We start from the raw sequence: 21071 nt of genomic DNA, 5'->3' as shown, positions 1-21071 counted from the left end.
TAATCTGATTCAAGAGGAAGAAAACAAATAGGTCAGAAGATAAGCTATGTATAGGTTTCATCTTTAGGGAAAACAGTTTCTTTATGGGTGAGAGAAGTGTAAAGAGACCAGAAGGTTTTGGTCTTTCCCGCTCCTCTCCTTGAGTGTACTGGGACATTACAAAAGGCTAACTGAGAAGAGCAATTAGGATTAGGTTGCTCTTATCTTTTGAACCAAACCTGTGCTGTTTACCCTCTCCTCCATAATTCATTCTTCCATTTAGCAGGGACTGTATGTTTACAAGGACAAGCCAAGCATCAGGGTGTAGGCATCTGTGCTTTGATCTCTCATAAGTTAGTGTCTTATCTTTCAGAAGATAAAAAGTAACACACAAGAAATAAAATCTTCACATATTAAAACAGTGTTCACCAATGGTGGATATTTAAGTTCTACATTTTGTTTCACCATGTATCTTGGTTTAAGAAGGTGCACATTTAATTTTTGATGATACCAAGTGAAACAGCAAAGGTGAAGATTCAAAATGTCTCGCTGTGTTAGAGAGTCAAACAGCATCATTCTATTTTCCAGTCTGTAAGTCTTCTTGTTGAAAGTGGTAGCAGTTTTATTTTCCAAGAAACCAGGTGCTTTGGGAGAAAAGCTAGTATAGAAGCTATCATCTCATCTTCTACTTAGGCACTCTGGAGGCTGAGTTTGTAGTCAATTTAATGAGTATTTTGGATTGCAATATTCCAGTAGCCATTAAGAGTAGGACATTCAGAGGTGGAGAAAGTGATTGTTGTTTTTCACCTTATTCCCAAGTGTCATGTGATTTTCAGTACTCTTAACACCATGAAAACAAGCTTTAAAGCATTTCTTCCTGAAATAATGTGTCTTATAGCTCAAGAGCAGTCTGTTTGGATTATTAATAATTCTAGATCTGTGGAAAATTAATAAATTGCTTTAGTGAGTTCTTAGAAGTTGATTAACATTTTGGTGTAATGTTCTACTGTTTTTCATGGCAGTATTTTGTGCCAACATGAAATGTAGTATCTTTAACAGAATTGTGAGTTAAAGTAGACTTTTATTAGTTTGATAGAAGAATTACAAACTGAGGTTCTGTAGGTACAGGTATTGATTAGTTTTCTTACTGATCTATTCTACTTCAAAATCTGTGAGTCAGCAGCAAGATTGTACAGATGGTATCATATTATAATATTGGTGAAATTTTTATGGCTATGTAGAAGGTATTCATTCGGTGCAGAAAAGTAAACTTTCAGGTGATAATGGGATGAACTTAGATCGCAGTTTTCTGACTTTTTCAGTGTATCTGACCTCAGTTGTCAGGGGGGTTTCCTCGCCCGAGCTTTAGGTGGTTTAAAGTCCTTGGCCCTCTAAAAAGCTCTGAGCCACGTCCGTGTAAAAAAAGCAGAGTCTTCAAGGTTTGTTTTCAGGTTTCTCGTGTTGTTTATTATTCGATATCTCAGAATTTTCTCTGCTCCCAGCTGAGGTCCAGACAGCAGCTGGGACACGAGACGACTGCCCCACAGATGGGATGTCCCCTAACATTTATACAGATAATTACGTACTAGTTATTTACTATTTTGTACCAATACCTAGTGCCCACACCAGAAGTGACATTCCACTTCGATCCAATCCACTCTTAACTACTTTGTGCCATCACCGCCCCAAAAAATGGAGGACGAGGAAGAAGGAGAAGTACATAAGGTACCACCCAAATTCCACCATCTTGTCCCCATTTACTTCTATTCTAAAATTCTAAAATTAATAAATTCTATATCGTCTACTGTGCTAAATTACAATTTTCACATCCTGGAGGTTTGTAATTACTTCTGCAATGTTGAAAGCCTTTCCCATGGATTAAAATCAAACCTGGTGTTTTCCTGGGCTCTGTGCCAAGGTCTCCGAGCCCCCTCGACCGGCTCCACACCCCCCTGCCAGGGCTCAAACTCCTTTGCTCAGGTCCCAGGCCATCCAAGGGGATGTCCTGGACTCCAACATCAGTGAAGTTAGAAATCTATTATCTAGAAACGAAGAACACTTGTTTCATATGGAAAAAACTGCTGATACCTGTTTTGACTACTTTCCTCTACCATTGTTGAAGAAAAGAAAAAACAACAAAAAAAGCTGCTCACTGTATGAGTATTTGCATTAGAGGGGCAGAAAGTCTTACTGTTTTTTTTTGTCATCAGCTTCATTCTTACCTTACGTAAAGAAAATCTAAGAAAGTGATATTTGTACTACTGGCTTATATACATCCACTTTTGAACAGATTTTTTTTTTAAGACCTATTAACTATAAGTATTATAGAATTATAATACTTACAAGTATTAGACTTACAGCAAATAATAGAACTCTTAGACTTGAGCAAATCCATCACAAATCACATCAGTGTTTTTTACCTTAGGATGAAGTTTCTTGAGGGTGTTGTGCTGTACTGAGGTCTGGATAGGCTATTAGTGTATCTAAGTATTGTTCATGGACTATTGTAGAAAAGCAAAACACTGAACATGGGGATAGAACAGTTAAAGTGCTTACTGGTTAATAGTTGTAAAGTATTGAGAATAACGAGTTGAATTCTGAAAATTAGTCAGCTTGTTATTAATAGGCAAGAAAACATACACTGATTTTATCTTGCACTGTAATATCTAAAATGAACTGTACTAGTTTAACAGTTTGGCCAGTCTGTTTCAAATAAGGCTATGAGCTACAGAAGTTAGGCTCTTCTGGATCTAAGACTTAGCCATGCTGACAAGAAAGAACTGGAGTGGAAACTCTTCACAGAAGTTACAATTATAATATGTGATATTAACTACATAAGTGAACTTTCAGGTAAATATCTGGAGCCCCTGAAATATCTTTTTCTTTCTGGAACTGTCAGTAAAAAACTTCAGTAAACTAAGTTTACTAAGGAATTCAGCCTGTTCTGTTCAATTGAGCTAGCTTTAAAGCTGAAAGCTTATACTATTTATTTGCCTTGCCAGGAGCTGCAAAAACTTTTGGGGTAATGTGTATGGATAACAGATGACTTACATCTTATAACCAACTGTTCAGTTTTCTGATGTCAAATAAACTTCAAAATTTGTAGGAGCTCCTTAACAGTAGGGCCAGTCCAAATTTATTTTGATACAGTTTGATACTGGAATAACATAGGAGGTTGTACTTTGGGTTCTTGCACTGATTAATATTGTGGAGTTTTTAGCAGGACCTTTACTATTTCAAAGATATTAATATTGAGCAAGGAGTAAACTTTGCTGTCTTTCAATCACTAATGGCAGAAGTTCTGTTGAGCTAAAGAAAAAAACCTGCCAAACTTAAATATGTATGTAGAGAACTTTTTCCAGCTTTTGCCTTTTCCCCCTTCATTTTCTTTATATTTTTGTGGCTATTGCTAACACTGATGAAGGTGAGAAAAATTAACACACAATTTGTGTTTGATAAAATAGGTTGCATAGTGTAAAGCTTAGCTTCTTAATGTTCTAGCTCACAGTAACTTTAGTAATAATGGAAAGGAAGGATAGGCAAATATATACTAGTGCAGTCAGAATAATATAATAATCAAAAATAGGGAATATGTAAATGATGAAATAGTTTCAAGTAGTTCAGAATTTTTTGTTATTATTTCTAACATATGATGTTAAAAGGTCTGCCTTAGAGTCTTGTGTTATTTCCGGTATTAATAAAAATGTGCAAATAAAAATATTTTTCATGTAGAAAATTGTGGCATCCATATTGTAGAAAAATAAATCACCCCATTAAAATATTTTCCAGTTCACTGGTTCTCAAACTTTTTACCTCTCCTCTGCTAGTGAATGTTCTCTTTCCCATCACTGCTCTCAGTGGTCTGTTTCAAATCACTGTAGTGTAATTCACTGCATAATTTTGTGCCAAATGAATGTGGCAATGCACAATATTAATACCCTATAAATAAAAAAAAGGACAAAAAGCCTCCACTCCCACTGTGTCCCTCCTCCCTCTATCCCTCAAGAGTACAAGAAACCAAAATGACCTTGTGAAGTTAGTCATGACCCTGAGTCTGTCTGTCCTAAAAATCCCCCATATTTGCCCTTGCATGGTCAAGTAAATTTGTCCTGCACTCTTAAACCCGGGCCTTCTCTCCTTACATGGTCTTTGTGACCTCTGTCTACAGCAAGGTGTTACAGAGACTCGCTTTCTCCCATATGCCTGAAATCCAGTTTTCAAAGCCTGTGCTCAAACCAGCCTGGTCTTTGCTAGTACTCAACCAAATGGAAGGAATAATCCTGCCTGGGAATAAATTGTTGTGGAGTTTTCTCTTTTCAAGTCATTCATGCCTCCTCTCTCATCTTACTGTTGCAGACTGGGAAAATACAGAGCAGATTTTTAAAAAATGTTTTTTAAGAAATGTTTTTAAGAAATGTTTTTCTTATAATTTTTCTGAGTCCAGTGACAACCTCAGGAAGGCTCCTTTGTGTCTTGGCCAAGGCTGACAGTAAAACACCAGTAGCAGGTACCAAGGTGGGCCAGGGTAGTGGTAGTTTCTCAGAACAGTTTCCTAGCTTGTACTTTGTGGTTAATAGTTGTAAAGTATGGAGAATAACGAGTTGAATTCTGAAAACTAGTCAGCTTGTTATTAATAGGCAAGAAAACATACATTGATTTTATCTTGCACTGTAATATCTAAAATGAACTGTGCTAGTTTAACAGTTTGGCCAGTCTGTTTCAAATAAGGCTATGAGCTACAGAAGTTAGGCTCTTCTGGATCTAAGACTTAGCCATGCTGACAAGAAAGAACTGGAGTGGAAATTCTTCACAGAAGGGCTTCTGAAAACAGAATGGTGTCCTGTTGAGTCATAGGCCTTGACTTCTTTATTTAGTAATCAGTCGTTAGGTTATTATTCTCAAAACTGTTATCTGGAGCATCCTGACATGAGTTTTTAAACTTGTCATCAGTTTTCATTTAATGACAAAGCAAGTGGGTTTTCTTAATGTCTAGTATATGTTTAATAAACAGCTTATATTTTTAGTTTTTACAAGCAGGTTGAAGCTAATAACTGGCATAACAAGACAAGCATTTAAAAACTCAGTTATAATTAAACCCCCCAAAATAGACTGTTGTTGGGAAGATAAAACTTGATTCTGCTACTCTTATCACTGTAGCACGGGTTTGGACCATTCTGCTTTCATTTTTAGTCCCAGTGTTCTCATCAAGTTATGAGAGGTAGAGACTAAAGCTAGAGACAACCTATTGAAATTTCTTCTTTCTTTCTTCCCTGCCTGAAATATAACTAGCAGGAACGTTGTCTCCAATTTGGAAATAATTTGATCTGTTGAAATTATTGAGACTGTTGAGATTAGTTATATTTAGCAAAGCTTGAAAGTTTACTAAACTAATAAACTAAAATTAAAACCTATCTTGTTTTTCAGACTGAAAACCTAGAGAGTACAATAACCATACCAGATATCAGATTACATAGCAATCCTTCAGCTTTTAATGTTTACTGCAATGTCCGCCATTGTGTGTTGGAGTGGCAGAAAAAGGAAGCGTCTGTGTCTTTGGCTTCAAAGAGCAGTGTCCAGAGTGGGGATTCGGACAGTGATGAAGAAGAGGAGCCCAAAGAGCCACCTATTAAACTTCCAAAGGCAAGTAACTGATACCACTTAAAGTGTGCCATGTATGTCATCTAAGGCTGGTATCTTCTTTTTGGGGATTGAAGAGCAGCAGTATAAGCCAGCTGCTTAAAACACTGCAGTAGTTTTATTTGTAGTCCATCTAGCTCAGAATCATTTGATTAGTTTGGATGATCTGTGTACATACCCAAGTCAGTTAAACATCGGGTAAATACTATAGTTGCACTCCTTTTAAAGTGTTGGTACTTGAACACCTACAGCCTCAAAAGCTACATGGAAATTATGCCAGTAAGGCAGCTCTTATATCTCTGAGGGGCTACAAGCTCATAATGGTAAAGGGTGCTTTCTTTTGCTTTATCCTCCAAAAAGAGTAAGTCTTTCTAACAATGGAAATCATTTGATGGAATGTTTCCTAACATGTTTTGCCGAGTATGCATGTCATTGCAGTAACTGTCAATTATTCTTTCCCTTTTTTGGCTTAGTGCCCTCAGTGGTACTGACAGCTCCAGATTTTAATGCATGTTAAGATTTTGATGCTATAGTTTTACAGTTAGAGTGGTTTTTTACTTTTGACTGCTTCTGTGCTTTCAGTAGGATTAATGATGTAAAGTCAGAAATATAGGACTTACTGATTTTTCTTTTTTTTTTTTCAATTTATTGATTCACTTGTTTTTTACTGTGTATTACAAAACTGTGCATTTAGTTTTGTTGATTACTGCCTTACCAGTGCTATGGATTGGGCTTTGTTTTGTTCTTCTTCTGAATCTAAAAAGCATATTCAGATTAACTTCGCTTGTTTATATTTACTCTAAACCCAATACAAATGCTGAATTAAAAAGGTGGTTGTGGCTGTGGTTATGTAGAACCTTTGAGTGTCTTGTCTTAGAAAATTAGGATTTTATAGATGATTGCATTTAGTTGTTATTATCTGAAGGGCAAAGTTGGCACTCCAGAAAATAGTGGTGGCGAATTGCCAAAAAGCATAACCAAGTCAGCCAACTGAAATTTCATGATTGATGATTGCGAAATATGTGGTCACTAGAAAGAAAGTCAGCATTGTTTATGAACTGTATCTGAGTCCTTGTGGATTGTATCAAATGAATCAGCAAGGGCTTTTACATGCTTAATTTTAAGTAAAAGACAATGTAGCTATTAGCATTTATAAAGAATGGAATGGCGTTTTAAAGAGATGTTGAAGTTAAACCTCATCCTTCTTGGAACCTCTTTTATCAGTGATGTGGACAGAAGACCTGCATGTGGAAGCCAAAACATTGGCATTGTGTTGGGCAGTTTATTACAATGAGACTTGGAAAAGTAGCACAGTTTTAAGAAGGTGGTAGCTTAGAAAAAATGGTAGGGAAACTAAGTAACAAACTTCTCTCAAAATAGAAAACTGTTGGGATTTTGTTACATTCAGTACAGCAGATATAAAATTGGTGAAAATCAGTATGTTATCAAACTATTAAGTTTTAGTAAAGAATCTAAAAATAGCAAACTTGAGAATTCTTGTTCAAAAATATGTTTAGATGCCTGATACAACCTCAGTATTTTTCATAACTATCTAGGTAATATAGGGTTGTTTAGGTCACTTGGAGGTAACAATAGGACTTGCATTCATGCTTTTGAAAAAAACTTCTGCTTGGAACTGTCTCACTTGTAGTAAAATTCCTAGGGACTGACTATGTAAATGCCTTGGTATCCTGGATACAGGTGTCTGTCTCATGAGAATGAACAATATTGTGTAGGACTTAGTTTGTTAATTGTAAAGAAGAAAGTTATTATGAAGTTTCTGTGGTTTACAATATTTACAAGGCAAATTTCTGATAGTAATTGTTAGCTTATTAAAAAGAATACTCATATTTTGAGTGTAACAGTGAGGTGAAAGATTAAAAAGTGTGGCTAGGGTTTGTGCTTTTACAGATTGTCCAGAGTATAGTCCTTGGTGTGTTGGTGTTGTTTTGTTTAATTGAGGGTAAGTTGTAAAGAGTCTTTTTGTACCTTTATTTTCTTTCATATCCTGTAACTTGAAGTCAGGTTTGTTAGAGCCTTTAAGTGGACTATATGTTGGAATCAGAAGTTGTCCTATGCAATTTCTATAAGATTGAGAAAATTGTTCTTAACATTAAGAGAGACAAAGACTTCGCTGCTCCTCAGATATTAGCACAACAAAAAAAATGTGGTTTTGTTGTGTTCAGATAGTTTAGCATCCTGATTTAGGGTAATTTTGGGAGAAAACTCCTGTGTACGATCCCTCTGGGGAGCAAACTTAAATGACGCCTCTCCCTAACTGTTGGGAAAGAACTTCTTTGGAGAAAAGTGGAAAAAGTTATTAACAAAGTGCTCACAAGTATTAAGAATGAATAATATGAAACAAAACTTGCTATTTTGGAGTGAGAAGGCAACTTGAGAAAGTCTTTGGTGTGGGTGTAGTTTAGCTCTTTGTCTTTTTTTAGTCTTTTTGGTGGTCCAGGTTCCGGTGGGCCGCAGGTCCGAGCTCTTGGTCCTCTTTTGGGTCTTTTGATCTAGAGTAGGTTTAAACAGAAAAAGGAAGAAAAAAAAAATCCAGTCTAGACAACTTACCTGTTTCAGTTAACTATAACTATGAGCAAAGTAGATCTCTGTGCTGCAGTCTATCTGAGCATCAGCCGAACACACAGAGTCCTAGAGAAAGAATGCAGAGGAGTGCTGTTTTCAAAACAAACTGTGTGCTTTCTTTCCTTGCTTTACTCTCAAAAACCAGAAGGCACAGAAATTAATTTACAGCACCAACAGAACAGGCAATTGGGGGTAAAAACATCAAAAAGTCATTTAGTAACTTGCTTTGTTAGCTTTATATTTTTGGTTTCTCAGGAAATACTTGCCTTTGTCTGACATATTTATTTGCTACCTTATTTAGTAGGTTAGCTAATGATGAGGAATTCTCTCTACTTAAAATGGAGTAGGTTCAGTTCTATTGATAAGATCTGTAATTTGCAGAGTAAAGAAGAGGTATTTCCCACACCCTTCACCTTCACCACACACCCCCCCACTTTTAAACTTAATGCTGAGTTATGAATGATCCACAAAAGCCCTGTACTAAAAGGAACAAGTATGGGATTAAAGTAATTAAGGTGGAATTAACTGACTTAAATATTCTTTGTTTCTGCACTGGTATACATTTTGCTAATAAGCTTAAGCAAAAATTAAATTTAAGTTGTAACAAAAAATTAAAGATAAATAATTACTTTCTTTAGCGTCTGACTTTGTCTTTAAAAATTGATTAGGAGAATGTTACCTTTGTAAATGTTCTCTTTTTTTGTATGTATATAAGAAATTAATTCAGAGTAGCATGTAATTTTGAATATATTAATGTGAGGATTTGGTATAATGCTCACAATGCTATGAGATGAGAGATAAAGGAAATAAAACAAGAGTGTAGATAAGACTTCAAGATGAAATAGGAGGGGTTTTGGGAATTAGTTAGGAGTCACAGTGTCTGAATCCAGCCTAGAATTTTGGGTACCTTTTGTAAAGTGGTCTTAGGCTTTTGATCCAAAGTCTCAAAGGTGTTGCGAAGGGAATGGGAGAGTGGCTGCCTGGAGAGCATCAGTAAGAGCAGTCAGACTGTGACACAGCAGCTGAGGCAGCAGTGCTTGTTTTGGCCCAAAAACCCTACAGGGAGCAGTGAGAATGATCTTAAGTCTTGAAAAGAACTGTTTGCTTATTCTGTCTTTCAGGGCATAGTTTGGAGGAGAGATACATAAATGAGATATTCATACACAAATAGATCTCTTTTATGAAGCCTACCCAAGCTCTTGATCTCAGATATTTAAAAATCAACCCAAAACCTGTGTGGAATTTGCAACATCGCAGCATGACTAAATATTATGGATTCCTACTGCATTGGAAGTTCACCAAACTTTTTTTTCCACTGTGTTCTCTACTTTCTTTAGCTGCCTATGTCAGCTCCTAATTGAGGTCTTCTCTCTGAAGATTGTGAAGAGTTAAATAAACCCAGTTTCTTTCCAAGAGAGTGTAACTGAACTGAAAGGACATTTCTAAAAATATACGACCAATGTATTTTATTTTTTACCTTTCAGCATGATGTTGAGTTTTGGATCCTGGGAAAAAGCATTATGCCATTATTATGTTGGCAGTTTTTCTCCCTGTAGATTCTCCATGCATGTCTTTTCCCCCCACTCCATTGCAGATATGAAATGCAAGGTGTAATTTGCAGAGGGAAATTGCTGTTGTGCTTTGAAGACTGGACTTGATTATGTTTTTATCCTTACTCCAAGAATAAAATAGATGGTAAAATGATTTCTGAAAGATGGGAGTCAAATTGAATGTCAGCAAAGACAGTTACACAGTATCTTGATACAGGTTACCAGTAGAACTTAGAGCTGACTGCCAGAATATATGTGTTTTAAGCATGAGTGGCAGTTGCATTAGCAATGTTATTTTCACATTTCAGTCTTTTTCCCTAGATTTTACTCGGGGGTGAGTCTCTGTTAAACACTCTATAGGTGGGAGCCGTGCTCCTGACCAGAACACATAGTGAAGTTTTTAAGAAACGGTTGCTTATTGGTAATGTGCTAACCCTCCTCTCTTTTCTTTCATCTTCGTCATTATTAAATACAGAGTTTGAGAAGGAAGTGCAAGGGAGCAGTCAATGGAGAGAAACACGATTGTAATCTCAGAATAGTCAGGAGTTCTAAAAGGGAGAGGTAGAGATGGCTATAACAGGGCTTTTAAACATGTTCTGTTAGTTGGCTTAATGCATGTCTGTGATGAGTACATATGGAGTTTTAGTGACAAGAAATTAGTCTTTGTTTTTGTCACAATATAAAAAATAATCTCAGAGGCTTTGGAGGGGCAAGTGCTAGAGCTTCCAGTATCAGCTGTCAAACGTATTGTTATTCAGGTTGTGAAGCCAGGTTGCAAGACCATTGTAGTTTGCTGGCTCATGTTAATGAGCAAGGAAATAGACTGTCAAAGTGTGAACTGGATAGAAATTAGAAGGGTTTAGAGGCACAGTTTGCCTTTTATTGTGCAAAAAGTTTTAAGTTTGTCTATTCTTTCAGGAAACTTAACTCTGCTTAAGTATGCTCTTCCTTGTAGTGGCTGACTAATGAGTAATATTTGCTGGTATAGTTGTATAGGTGGGTTCTTGATTTTGATTCTGGTTCGATTTAGTACTTTTATATTATAATGTTTTATTTGAGCAATTGTCTTGTTCAGTGAGCATTGGGATATACTTTTTTGATGTAGATCTAAAAATATTATATTGACGTCTGTTCTGATAAATCTCTGCATCTTTAGATCATTGAAGTTGGATTGTGTGAAGTCTTTGAATTGATAAAGGAGACGAGATTTTCTCATCCATCCTTGTGTCTCAGGAGCCTACAAGCTCTACTTAATGTGCTCCAAGGTCAACAGCCAGAAGGGCTGCAGTCAGAGCCTCCTGAAGTCCTAGGTAATATCTCATCTCTTACTGTATTTGTATTAGCATACATCTGTTAATTATGTTGAATAGAAGAAAATGGTTCTTGGCAAGTATTTGTGAGATAGTAACATGCTAGTTCTCAACTGACTGACCTTATTCTGGAGTGTACACTTCTTAATGGTGCATGTGTGCAGTACTTCCTCACTGAAGCAAGGTAATAAACCTTACAGCCTAACAAATTGGGTTTCACTTCTCACCGAAACATAAAATACTTGATCTTACTGGAAATAATGCAGTTTTGGAGTGAATTTGTTTTGGAATCTGCTGTTGTGGTTTGTAGAGATATTTATTCTGTAATTTTTGTGGAACTGCTAAGCAGAGTGTCAGAATTTTTGTTTTTAATTTCCCTGGCCATCCAAAGCTTCTCTGAAAATTAATTTTCTTTTTAATGATACTGAAAATAGAAGTTGAACTTCTGATGCTTTTGAGAGCATGATTGACAATATCCTTCAAGTTAAAATCCCAATATGTTTTTTTGACTCATAGTTTTTACTTGTTTATAGAGTTGCAGGGAAGTCTAGGCTGTAGCCTGTGTTGCTTAAAAATAACTTAAAGGAAACTTGAGACTTCATATATTTTTTCATATTTTATGAGTTAACAGTTTTCCATTTCTAAACAGTAATTTGGTATAGAAAACTTCTGTTTTGTGTGCATACATTTGATGTGCATGCAGAGTATTAAAAAGCTACAAAGAAGACTATTTTATTACTGTCTTAGTGGTTAGTTGTGTCTGCTTCAGGGACAATTCAGGTGGATTTCTGTTCATACCTTGATTGTTCAGCTACCAGTGATTGGAGAGAGACATGTGATCAAAATAATTTTCAAGCCTTGATTTGAAATGCTCATTTCTGTGAAATGGGCTGTGCTTCAACCTGGGTAAGGGTCATAAAGAATGGGTAAGTTTGTTCAGTACCTACACATCATCTCAGTGATAGGGTGGACTGAATAGGCAGGTCAGATAAAACTTTCTGGCCCAATTCTTATTAATGTGTTCCATTGTGACAGAAAGACTTGCAGTTTTCCTTCTTTGGCCATGGTGATGATCCAGACTTGATGTTTTTTGGCTGAAAAAGAAGAAAAGTTAAGGATAATTTAGTTGCCTTTATATCTGAAATTAGCTCTAAACATAATGGCTGAGGAAAGATATAAGGTACTTTCCTAGATTAATTTCCTACTGATAGTAGAATTGTTTTGTATCATTTTGTGACATGTCTGTGTAATGACTGTGTTTTATCTGCAGAATCCCTGTTCCAGCTGCTTCTGGAAATAACTGTCCGTAGCACAGGAATGAATGACAGTACAGGACAGTCCCTGACAGCGCTTTCCTGCGCTTGCCTCTTCAGTTTGGTCGCTGCCTGGGGAGAGACAGGAAGGACGTTGCAAGCAATCTCTGCAATCCTCACCAATAATGGCAGCCATGCTTGTCAGACTATTCAGGTCTTGCACTAAAGCTTCTCTGTATCTGGGAATATATGTAGATGAGTACTTCTCATGAGTTCTGATAGGATACATTTAATTGTTTAATTGTTGTTTAATTGTTACCTTTTTCCCCCTCACTGTTTTTGAGATGAGTTAGTATTTTTTTGTCTCTCTTGAGTTGGAGTTAGAACAGAAAATAAAACATTTTAAAAATTGTCACCTTTTTTACTCACTATTTCTTTTACTGTTTAGGTGCCAACCATTTTAAACTCTCTTCAGCGGAGTGTACAGGCCGTTCTGGTGGGCAAAATCCAAATCCAGGACTGGTTCAGTAATGGGATAAAGAAGGCAGCCTTGATGCACAAATGGCCATTGAAAGAAATATCTGTAGATGAAGATGACCAGTGCCTACTTCAGAGTGATGGTTTTTTCCTCTATCTCTTATGCAAAGATGGACTTTACAAAATTGGCTCTGGATATAGCGGGACAGTGAGGGTAATGTGGCTGCTTTTTGTCTGATGGGTGATACTTATTTAGTGTTTTAATTTAACTTTCATGATGTCCTGTTTCCATGGAGAATCTTACATAGCTTGCTAATCATCAGTTCTATTACAGTTTGTGTAAATTTTTCTGATGATTTCTATGACAATTTGACAACATTTTCTTAGAATTTTCACTTTGCAATATGGTTGAAGCCATTACTTAAATGATAAGTGATTATGTGTTGAGTTTTCACTCTGGTATTTGTTAAATGATGGACGTTTTTTTGCTTTTCAGGGCCATATATACAATTCTACATCCCGCATCAAAAACAGAAAAGAAAAAAAGTCTTGGTTAGGCTATGCTCAGGTAGGTGAATACTTATAAAATATGCAGCCCTTCTCATCCCTCATGAGTAATTTAAGTAGACACACTAGCTTAGAGTAAGCTTACATGGATATTTTATCATTCCTTTGGCTTTCATTGTAAAAACCAAAGTTTTTGGTACTGGCTTCTAAGTTATGGAAGATGACCATGTGATTGTACTGGCCTGTAGAAAGGAATAATGGTGTGTCCTTGCTCTGTGTTGTCACTGTAAAGACTTTTGCAAAATATGGTGGTTTAGCACATTAGCCTATGAACTGTGCTGTCGATTGATGAGTGTTTCTAAGTGCATGTCAATGGATGTAAATGTGCTGTTTGCAGTAAACATGTAAAAAATATTTGAAGTACCTGTTTATGAAAAGAAATTGACATTAAAACATCTGCAGTAAAATAAGAAAATGCTGTTTTGGTTGGAGTGGATTGAGCATATATAAGCAATGCTTAGAGATAATTGTTGACATTGTCATTGCAGAGTTAACTATATTTGGATGGTTTGGGTTTTTTAGAGTTAGTTTCTGGAATATTAACTTAATTTTTCTTTTTTTTTCTGGAATATCACTTTGTCTTATACCTTTATTAGCCATTATAAAGACCCTTCAAAACTTACAAAAATACCTTTTAGAGAACAATTAAATTACGTAATTTTTTGTGTATTTTCTGTTGACTGGATGATCTCATTGTCCGAGTGTGATTTTTAGTATACTTCTTGCCCTGCTTTTGAAGTGAAATTGTTCATTACAAATATAGGTTCTTTCATTGCAGTTATTTTGTGTGTGTGTGTGTGTGTGTGTATACCCAAACACATGAAATCTGGTTTTATTTAATGTAAGAACAGATCACCAAAAGGTACACTGGCACAAAACAAATGGGTGTGGATGCATTCATTCTGGAGCCTGTTTTATGAGTTTGGAAAGGAGCAGGATTCATGTGATTTAATTATATGGTGTTATGTGTTTGGACATTCTGTAAATAACTGTAAATAACTGTAAATATATGGGGTGCTTTTTGAGTGCTTGAACAGGTGTACGCACTCACACAGTGAGTGGCCAAAAGCACCTGACTGTAGCCAAAGGCACTGCAATTCAGACAAGTGTCATTCTGAGGCTGTATTTATAGAAAGGTGTGTGAGTTGCTCTTGTTGCTAGTTATGTGTCCATAAGAGATAAAATATGTCATTATTGTCATTTCCCTTCAGGTGCTTGGTTAACTTAAAGTGACTTTTCTTATGTAATCATATTAGTTATCTTTAGATTGAAGCTTTTCTATCTACTCTAAAGCTCTTTGCTTAATTTGTGGGTTTGTTTTCCTCATGTCCCCGAGATTTATTTATCCAGTAGTTTCAGTGGAAGATGATGTCTTAATGTGGGAGTCAAAGTAGTTAATTAATATTTCTTTTAATTCTAGGTTTTAATGCTTGCATTTATGATTGCCCTTCCATATAGGGCAACATTATCTGTTGCCTTTGTGGAATTCCTGTGACTATTTCACTGATTTGAAAGATGGAAACAGAAACACTGTTTTTACTGTGGCTGTGGCTTTTAACTCTATCTGTATACAAATAAAAATAACAATTAATATGTGGGGCCTCAGAAGTTGTATGCAAGCTTCAGCATGCTAATCTGTGGCATGTAGAAAGTGGAGGAAGAGAGTCAAATTTACAGTTATTAATGTGGAACTTGATTAGTAGAGAAAATGTTGATCATAATTTGGTGTAAAAGACTTCCACTATTTTAAAGCAATATCTAAAATAATGATGGCATTTTTTTCCCTTTTAACACCTGTTAATATATTTAAGAGTATTTTCATATCTCTATATTTTTTTTGTTCTTGCCAGGGCTATTTATTATATAGAGATGCGAATAATCACAGTATGACAGCCATAAGAATAAATCCTGAAACTTTGGAACAAGACGGTACAGTTGCTTTGCCAGGTAAGAACCTCCAGATGAGAAAAATTTGCTATAGTTTCCTGTTTACATGTTATGTGTTTTCAGGCAAGCAGAAGAGGAACTGAGGGATTTTGAGATCTCAGATTACTTTGATTTTGCTTCACTTCAGACCAGCTTCAGTATTTCGCTTAGAGGCCTTGCATCTTAGTCCAGTTGCTGGAAGAATATTGCAACCTTTTAGAATATGTGATCATCTTAAACACTACAAGCGCTTAAATTCCTCCCTAAAAATTTTCATTTCTTTCTCATTTGGACTTTGAGTGTTTGGCTCACGTATTACTTTGTTTCCAGGATCTCTTACATGTAGGCAATTATAGACTATGAACAAAAAAACATTTTGCTTTTTAATAGGGTAAAAATAAATCCAAAAAGCAACAGCAGCTAATGAACACTGATGGACCATGCTTCTGATGTTTATATTGGTGGTGGATTTTCATTTATTTGGGGAAATTTTTTTCAGTTTTGGGGTTTTTGGGTGAGATTTGTTGGTTTTGTGAGGGGTTGTTTGTTTTCATTTTGTTGTCGTTTTTCAGAGGAGCCTCATAACTTCAGTCTGTTTAGAGAATGGGGATGTTCCTGAAACATGCTTTGATGGCCTTCTAGTAAAATACATCTGTTCTTAGCTACGCACATAAATAGCAGAAGGACAAAAAGAGCGTTTTTTAATCAATGTCAGGCTTATTTTGTACATCAGAAGAAAGATTTTGTTTCATTCTGACATAAGTAAGAAAACATTGACTGAAACCTCAGAAAAGTTCTCTAGGATTTTTGTCTCTAAAATGCAAGCTGCAATTTTTTAAACAAGTTCTGAATGTTGAATCTAGTCCATGCAACCTTCTACACATCCTTAAAGTATGGATGTCTTTTTAAGCTGCTCTTGCTCTTTGTGGGGACTGGATGAGATATTTCAGTGAGAAGACATTCAAGGATCTGAAAAAATGTCTTTCAGAGTGGTTTTTAACTTCCTTCACTTCAGGCCAGCTACTTACACAGTAAGGTTCATTGATGTCCTTTAATTATGTTACCATTTGTAAACGAATCAGTGTTGTTTATGCCAGTCTTGACAGAGATTTGAGCACGTTTAAAGTCTACCTTTGGAGCTGCTAGCTTGCTTTTGCAAATCTCAGTGACAAGTGTCATTCTGCAACTCTGCCTTGTATTTATACTGTGAAAAGGCACAATGAGAGTGTACCTTCTGAACAAATTGAAAAGCAAATCTGAATGCGAACCCATTCAGAAATTTCCCAAACTGTCTGCACAGTTGCATTTTGTATGGTTTTTGATGGTGTCAAAGTAGATGTTAGATGTTCTTTGTAACTCCAGTCCTTTGTATCTCAGTCCTTGAACTTTGCTGTTTTGCTTTGTGCACTTCTACACATTTATCTCAGTGTGTTCTTGTGAGCACATATGACCTTGTTCTTTTGCCTGGGACAAATTGCAGGGGGTCCACTTCTGGTTATTTTCCTTTCCCATTAGAAAAAATGAAATGAAGGTAGGGGAAGGTGTCTAACCTGAGGAAAACTGAGTAGATACTTAACTCTGAATAGTAGTGGCTGCCCCACTCAAATCTTATGGTGACTTACAAGTTCTTCTAGTTCTGAAAAGCCATGCTGGATAGAACTACAGGCCAGTGACCTTGCTAACAGCTGAACACAGCAAATATTTGCTTCCAGTTGGTATGGTATTCAGACATGGCTCTATCTGGAATTAATCTCTTTCAAATGCCTGGACTGGTTATAGTGCATTAAAAAAAAGGTATTAAGATTTATTCATACATGAGATGCATAGAAGGTTAGGAGATGTGATTAGAAGTTGATCCTAGATAGAAGTCACATGACCTTAGAAAAGTCAGAGAACTATGGAACATTTTCTCCTTTCTCATATAGGAGGATCTATCTTCTTGAAACCATAAACTTCTATTTTTAAAGGGCAGTCTTTCCACTCTAACAGATGATCTTGCAAATCCAACCTTATATCTGGAACTACCAGGCTGTATGTCAACAGTCATGTAACTAATGCTTTTGTCAAAATTTATACACTGTACCTGAGTTGTGCATCTGTTTTCTCAGTCCATATATCATAAAAGAATGTCTGAATTCCATGAGAATTTGCTAGGTGACTAGACATGAATTGACAGAGGTTTTTGTCTTTGCCATTTCTTTCAACAGTAATGCTTACTGTGTACCTTAAAACAGTTTCTGTTTTCAGCTGGAGAAATTGAAGTCACAAGCTTTTACTATTCTGTGAAATTGCAAATTAGTATCTTAGGCTCAGGGCTATTTCCTTAGTGTGAGAAGTGCTGCTAACTGAGGGTAGCCTAGATGTCCTCAAGGTCGCCATTATTAGCAGGTGCAGAATGCACAGTGTGAATGTGGAAGGTGGTGCTTCACAGTCATCTTCCTTTGAAGTCTCTAAGGAGGCTGTGATTATCAGATGTCTGTAGTTACGTGTGTTTACTAAAACATAAACCCTTTCTCCTACAGCAGTTTCCAGACAGAAAGCTTTGTTATCCTCACCCTCATGGTAATATACAGAGTCAGATTGAATAAGATTTAGGATTAATCATAGAAGCTCCTTCCTAGCCAAGACACTATATTAGTTTTCCCAGATACACCATTTACCTTCCATTTTTTAGTCTTCCTGTTCGTTTGATTTGAGTGCTGGACCTGTTTGTTAGCTAATCAGGTGCTAATTTTTAGGAAGTCTTCTGGAGAGCATGTATTTAAAAAAAACCCAAAACATTCCCTGTTCCAGATTTCCTCTTTGAACAGATCTATGAAACATAGGAACAACCCCCAGAAATGTTTACCAGGAGACTCACCTTTCTTGAGGTGACTCAAGCCATAGGCTAAATAGTGCAGTATGGACCTACTGGTGGACAGAATGTGCTGCTTCCTTGGCTGTTCTGCTTGTGTGAGCATGTAATTTTCAGTCATTCAAAGAAACTTCATGCTGACCAGCTTCCTGTAACCTTTGGAAAAATGTCATTTAGATTAGTTTTGGAACTTCTCATCCAGTTCCTGATACTTTTTATCACTAGCTCTGCTTTGCAGAGCAGAGAATTAGTAGTGTGAACTGCCTTTAGTTGTTAAATCTGAGATGTTTTTTGAGAGAGCAGTATTTCAAACTTCAGTCTTATTGCTGCCATTCTCCATTATGCTTGCTGCATACCTGATCTGTGATCCATACCCGGGTGTGCTCTAAGGGGGAGGGAAGTTGTCTGCTTTTGGTACTTTGCTTCCAGATGTGAGAGTTACAGAAGGCTTTCTAATGCATATTTGATTCCTGGTAGGACACTATTGGACAGTTTATCAGGAAAAAGTAAACAATGGGTTTCTGTGGGATGTTTTGAGCTGTATTATTTTTAATGCACCAGGGAGGTAGCAAAAAACAAGCAAGCTTCCTGGTTATGCTAGAAAGATATTATGTATGCTTCATTTAACATTAAATTTATTAGGTAAAATGCTAATACTGGATCTCTGTTCAGGATATGAAGCAAATATTTGGAGTGTAAAATGGCTGTCCTGTAGTATTTTTAGAAGAGGTCTCTTTCCTGTGTGTAGTCAATGAGGCAAACACCTTACAAACCATATAAATCTGTTTGCCAGTAGCTCCATGAACAGCACAGGAAGGGAAAAAGAAATTGTGTAGGGTAGTATTTTAATTTTTCTCCTAATTTGGGTAGAATTCTTTCCCTATTATTTTTCTTGGAATTAGCTGACCTATTATCAATAAATGAGTGATGTATTCAAGTATATACTTAATTAGTTTTCAAAAAACCCCACCAGATTTTCAGTTAATAGATTGACAAAATTTGTAAATAATTAAAAAATGAGATGAATAACCAAAACCTTGACTCATTTATTTCTGTTGGTTTTATATGCTGGGCTGAGGAAACATTTCTTTAAAGATAATGGTCTTTATATGAAAAAAGTCTTCGGGGAAGGAGAAAGACTTAGTAGTCCCGGAATATTTGAATTTAGTTGTGTTGTAATAGTCTAGAATATGCGTCTCAGGTGACTACAACGTGCTTTTTTCTGCATTTAAATGTTGAGGTGTAACCACTTACATTTCATACAATGGAAAGTACTGCAGTAACTCTTAGAAGAGCTAAGGAGATTTACATGCTTTTGGTGAGACAGGATATCTTCATGTAAAAGAATACATTATCAGAATGCTATCATCTCACTTGAGACAACATAGAACTCTCATAATCTGATCGGAGTGAGAATGAATTAGAAGCAGAGATCAGTGTGTGAATGTATGCTGATATAAACTGATGCAGTGCACTTCATTTTTCTCTCACAGATTGTCATACTGAAGGGCAGAATATCCTTTTCACAGATGGAGAATATATTAATCAAATAGCAGCATCTAGAGATGTAAGTTTTACAAATGATGGGTAAACTATTTTTTTTTCAGCTGGGTTTTATTTTACAATATTTATAGCTTCTTTTTTGCTTCATGTTTGGCTTTTTCTTCACTAACACGACTAAGAAATCCATGTAACTAGAAATAATGAGAAACTTCCATATTTGGGCATAAACCCCCCAGTATTTTGGTGTTATTTCACACAATTTTGATTTGTGATTGATTTTTTATTTTTCAAATAAGTTTTTAAAAAAACTCCATTGCTCTTTCAGGAAAATAATCTTGTACATTGAATAATATTTTTTTATCATCTTCTACAGGTTCTTTGTGGGATAAGCTTCATAGAGCTTAAGGATAAACTTTTTTCTTGATTTAATTTCCTGTAGTTGCTTTGGAACTTACTGGGGCATTTCAGACAGTTTTACTGGAAGAGATAGGAAATAGACTACATTTCAATTAATTTTTGCGTGTGAAAATTGCTTATTGGCCAAAGCTGTAGAAGCGCAATCAAAGAAGTACACCTGCTGGGGACAAAACTATAGTGGTTGTTTCCTTTTCAGCAGACAGTATGGTTTTAGTTCTGGTGTGGTTTTTTGGTAGTGAGAAATCTGTAAAATAGAGATGGAGGTGAAACTTAGTTGTCAACGGATGCTAAACATCAACTGTACGAAAACCAGGATTAATCCATTTCTCTCCTAACAGAACAACTGTTGGGTTTTTTTAACATGTCCATATGAAGATAGTCTGCACCTGTAAACAGAAAACTCTACCTACTCTTAACAGCAGTCACTCTGCGTGCAGAATTTTGGTTCTGAATCAGATGTTGAGGCCTTAAACATAGATGTAAATAGTTACGAAAGTAAGATTTCTGCAGCAGTTTGCTATTTTTATAGTGTTCATGGCATTTTCATAGAACTCAAATTCTGTTGAAGGAGTCAGATACTTATTTTAGCTTCTCCTGATGTCCACTTTATTCTTTTCTCCTCTGCAGTAAATGTTATGTTATAATAAATGCTACTTTATCAATGTCCTCTGACATTTACTCTCAAATAATATTATGTCAATGCACTTCAGACTTGAGAAGTAAATTAATTCATTTCTTGTACAGTATGAAGTGGATTTTTGCATTTCTTGCAGGATGGCTTTGTAGTGCGAATATTTGCCACAAGTACTGAGCCAGTATTGCAACAAGAACTGCAGCTTAAGCTTGCAAGAAAATGCTTACATGCCTGTGGCATCTCATTGTTTGATCTGGAGAAAGATTTGCACATTATCAGTAAGTTCTCATCTTTGAAGGTTAATAACAAGCTTGGTAATTCCAACAGTAGAGCTGAAACATGGTGCTGTCCTTTGACTCTACTATGTGCAGGAAGGTA

The 21071-nt window shown here is 36.1% G+C and overlaps 1 protein-coding gene across 15 annotated transcripts in view; it reads left to right on the top strand.

Moving 5' to 3' along the window:
* Nucleotides 1–21071, top strand: part of MYCBP2 (MYC binding protein 2) — a 174257-nt gene that overhangs the window by 27010 nt on the left and 126176 nt on the right. For all 15 annotated transcript variants that reach the window (XM_066313401.1, XM_066313405.1, XM_066313400.1 and 12 more), the window contains exons 3-10: nt 5404–5619; nt 10909–11062; nt 12333–12529; nt 12764–13006; nt 13289–13360; nt 15210–15306; nt 19633–19706; nt 20833–20971. In XM_066313401.1, the coding sequence (XP_066169498.1) occupies nt 5404–5619; nt 10909–11062; nt 12333–12529; nt 12764–13006; nt 13289–13360; nt 15210–15306; nt 19633–19706; nt 20833–20971 (1192 nt within the window). The remainder of the gene's footprint in view (nt 1–5403; nt 5620–10908; nt 11063–12332; nt 12530–12763; nt 13007–13288; nt 13361–15209; nt 15307–19632; nt 19707–20832; nt 20972–21071) is intronic.

The sequence above is a fragment of the Sylvia atricapilla genome, chromosome 2 (assembly GCF_009819655.1).
Source record: "Sylvia atricapilla isolate bSylAtr1 chromosome 2, bSylAtr1.pri, whole genome shotgun sequence".
Taxonomy (NCBI): domain Eukaryota; kingdom Metazoa; phylum Chordata; class Aves; order Passeriformes; family Sylviidae; genus Sylvia; species Sylvia atricapilla.
Note: the sequence above shows the minus strand (reverse complement) of the source record. Positions and strands in the feature narration are given on the sequence as shown.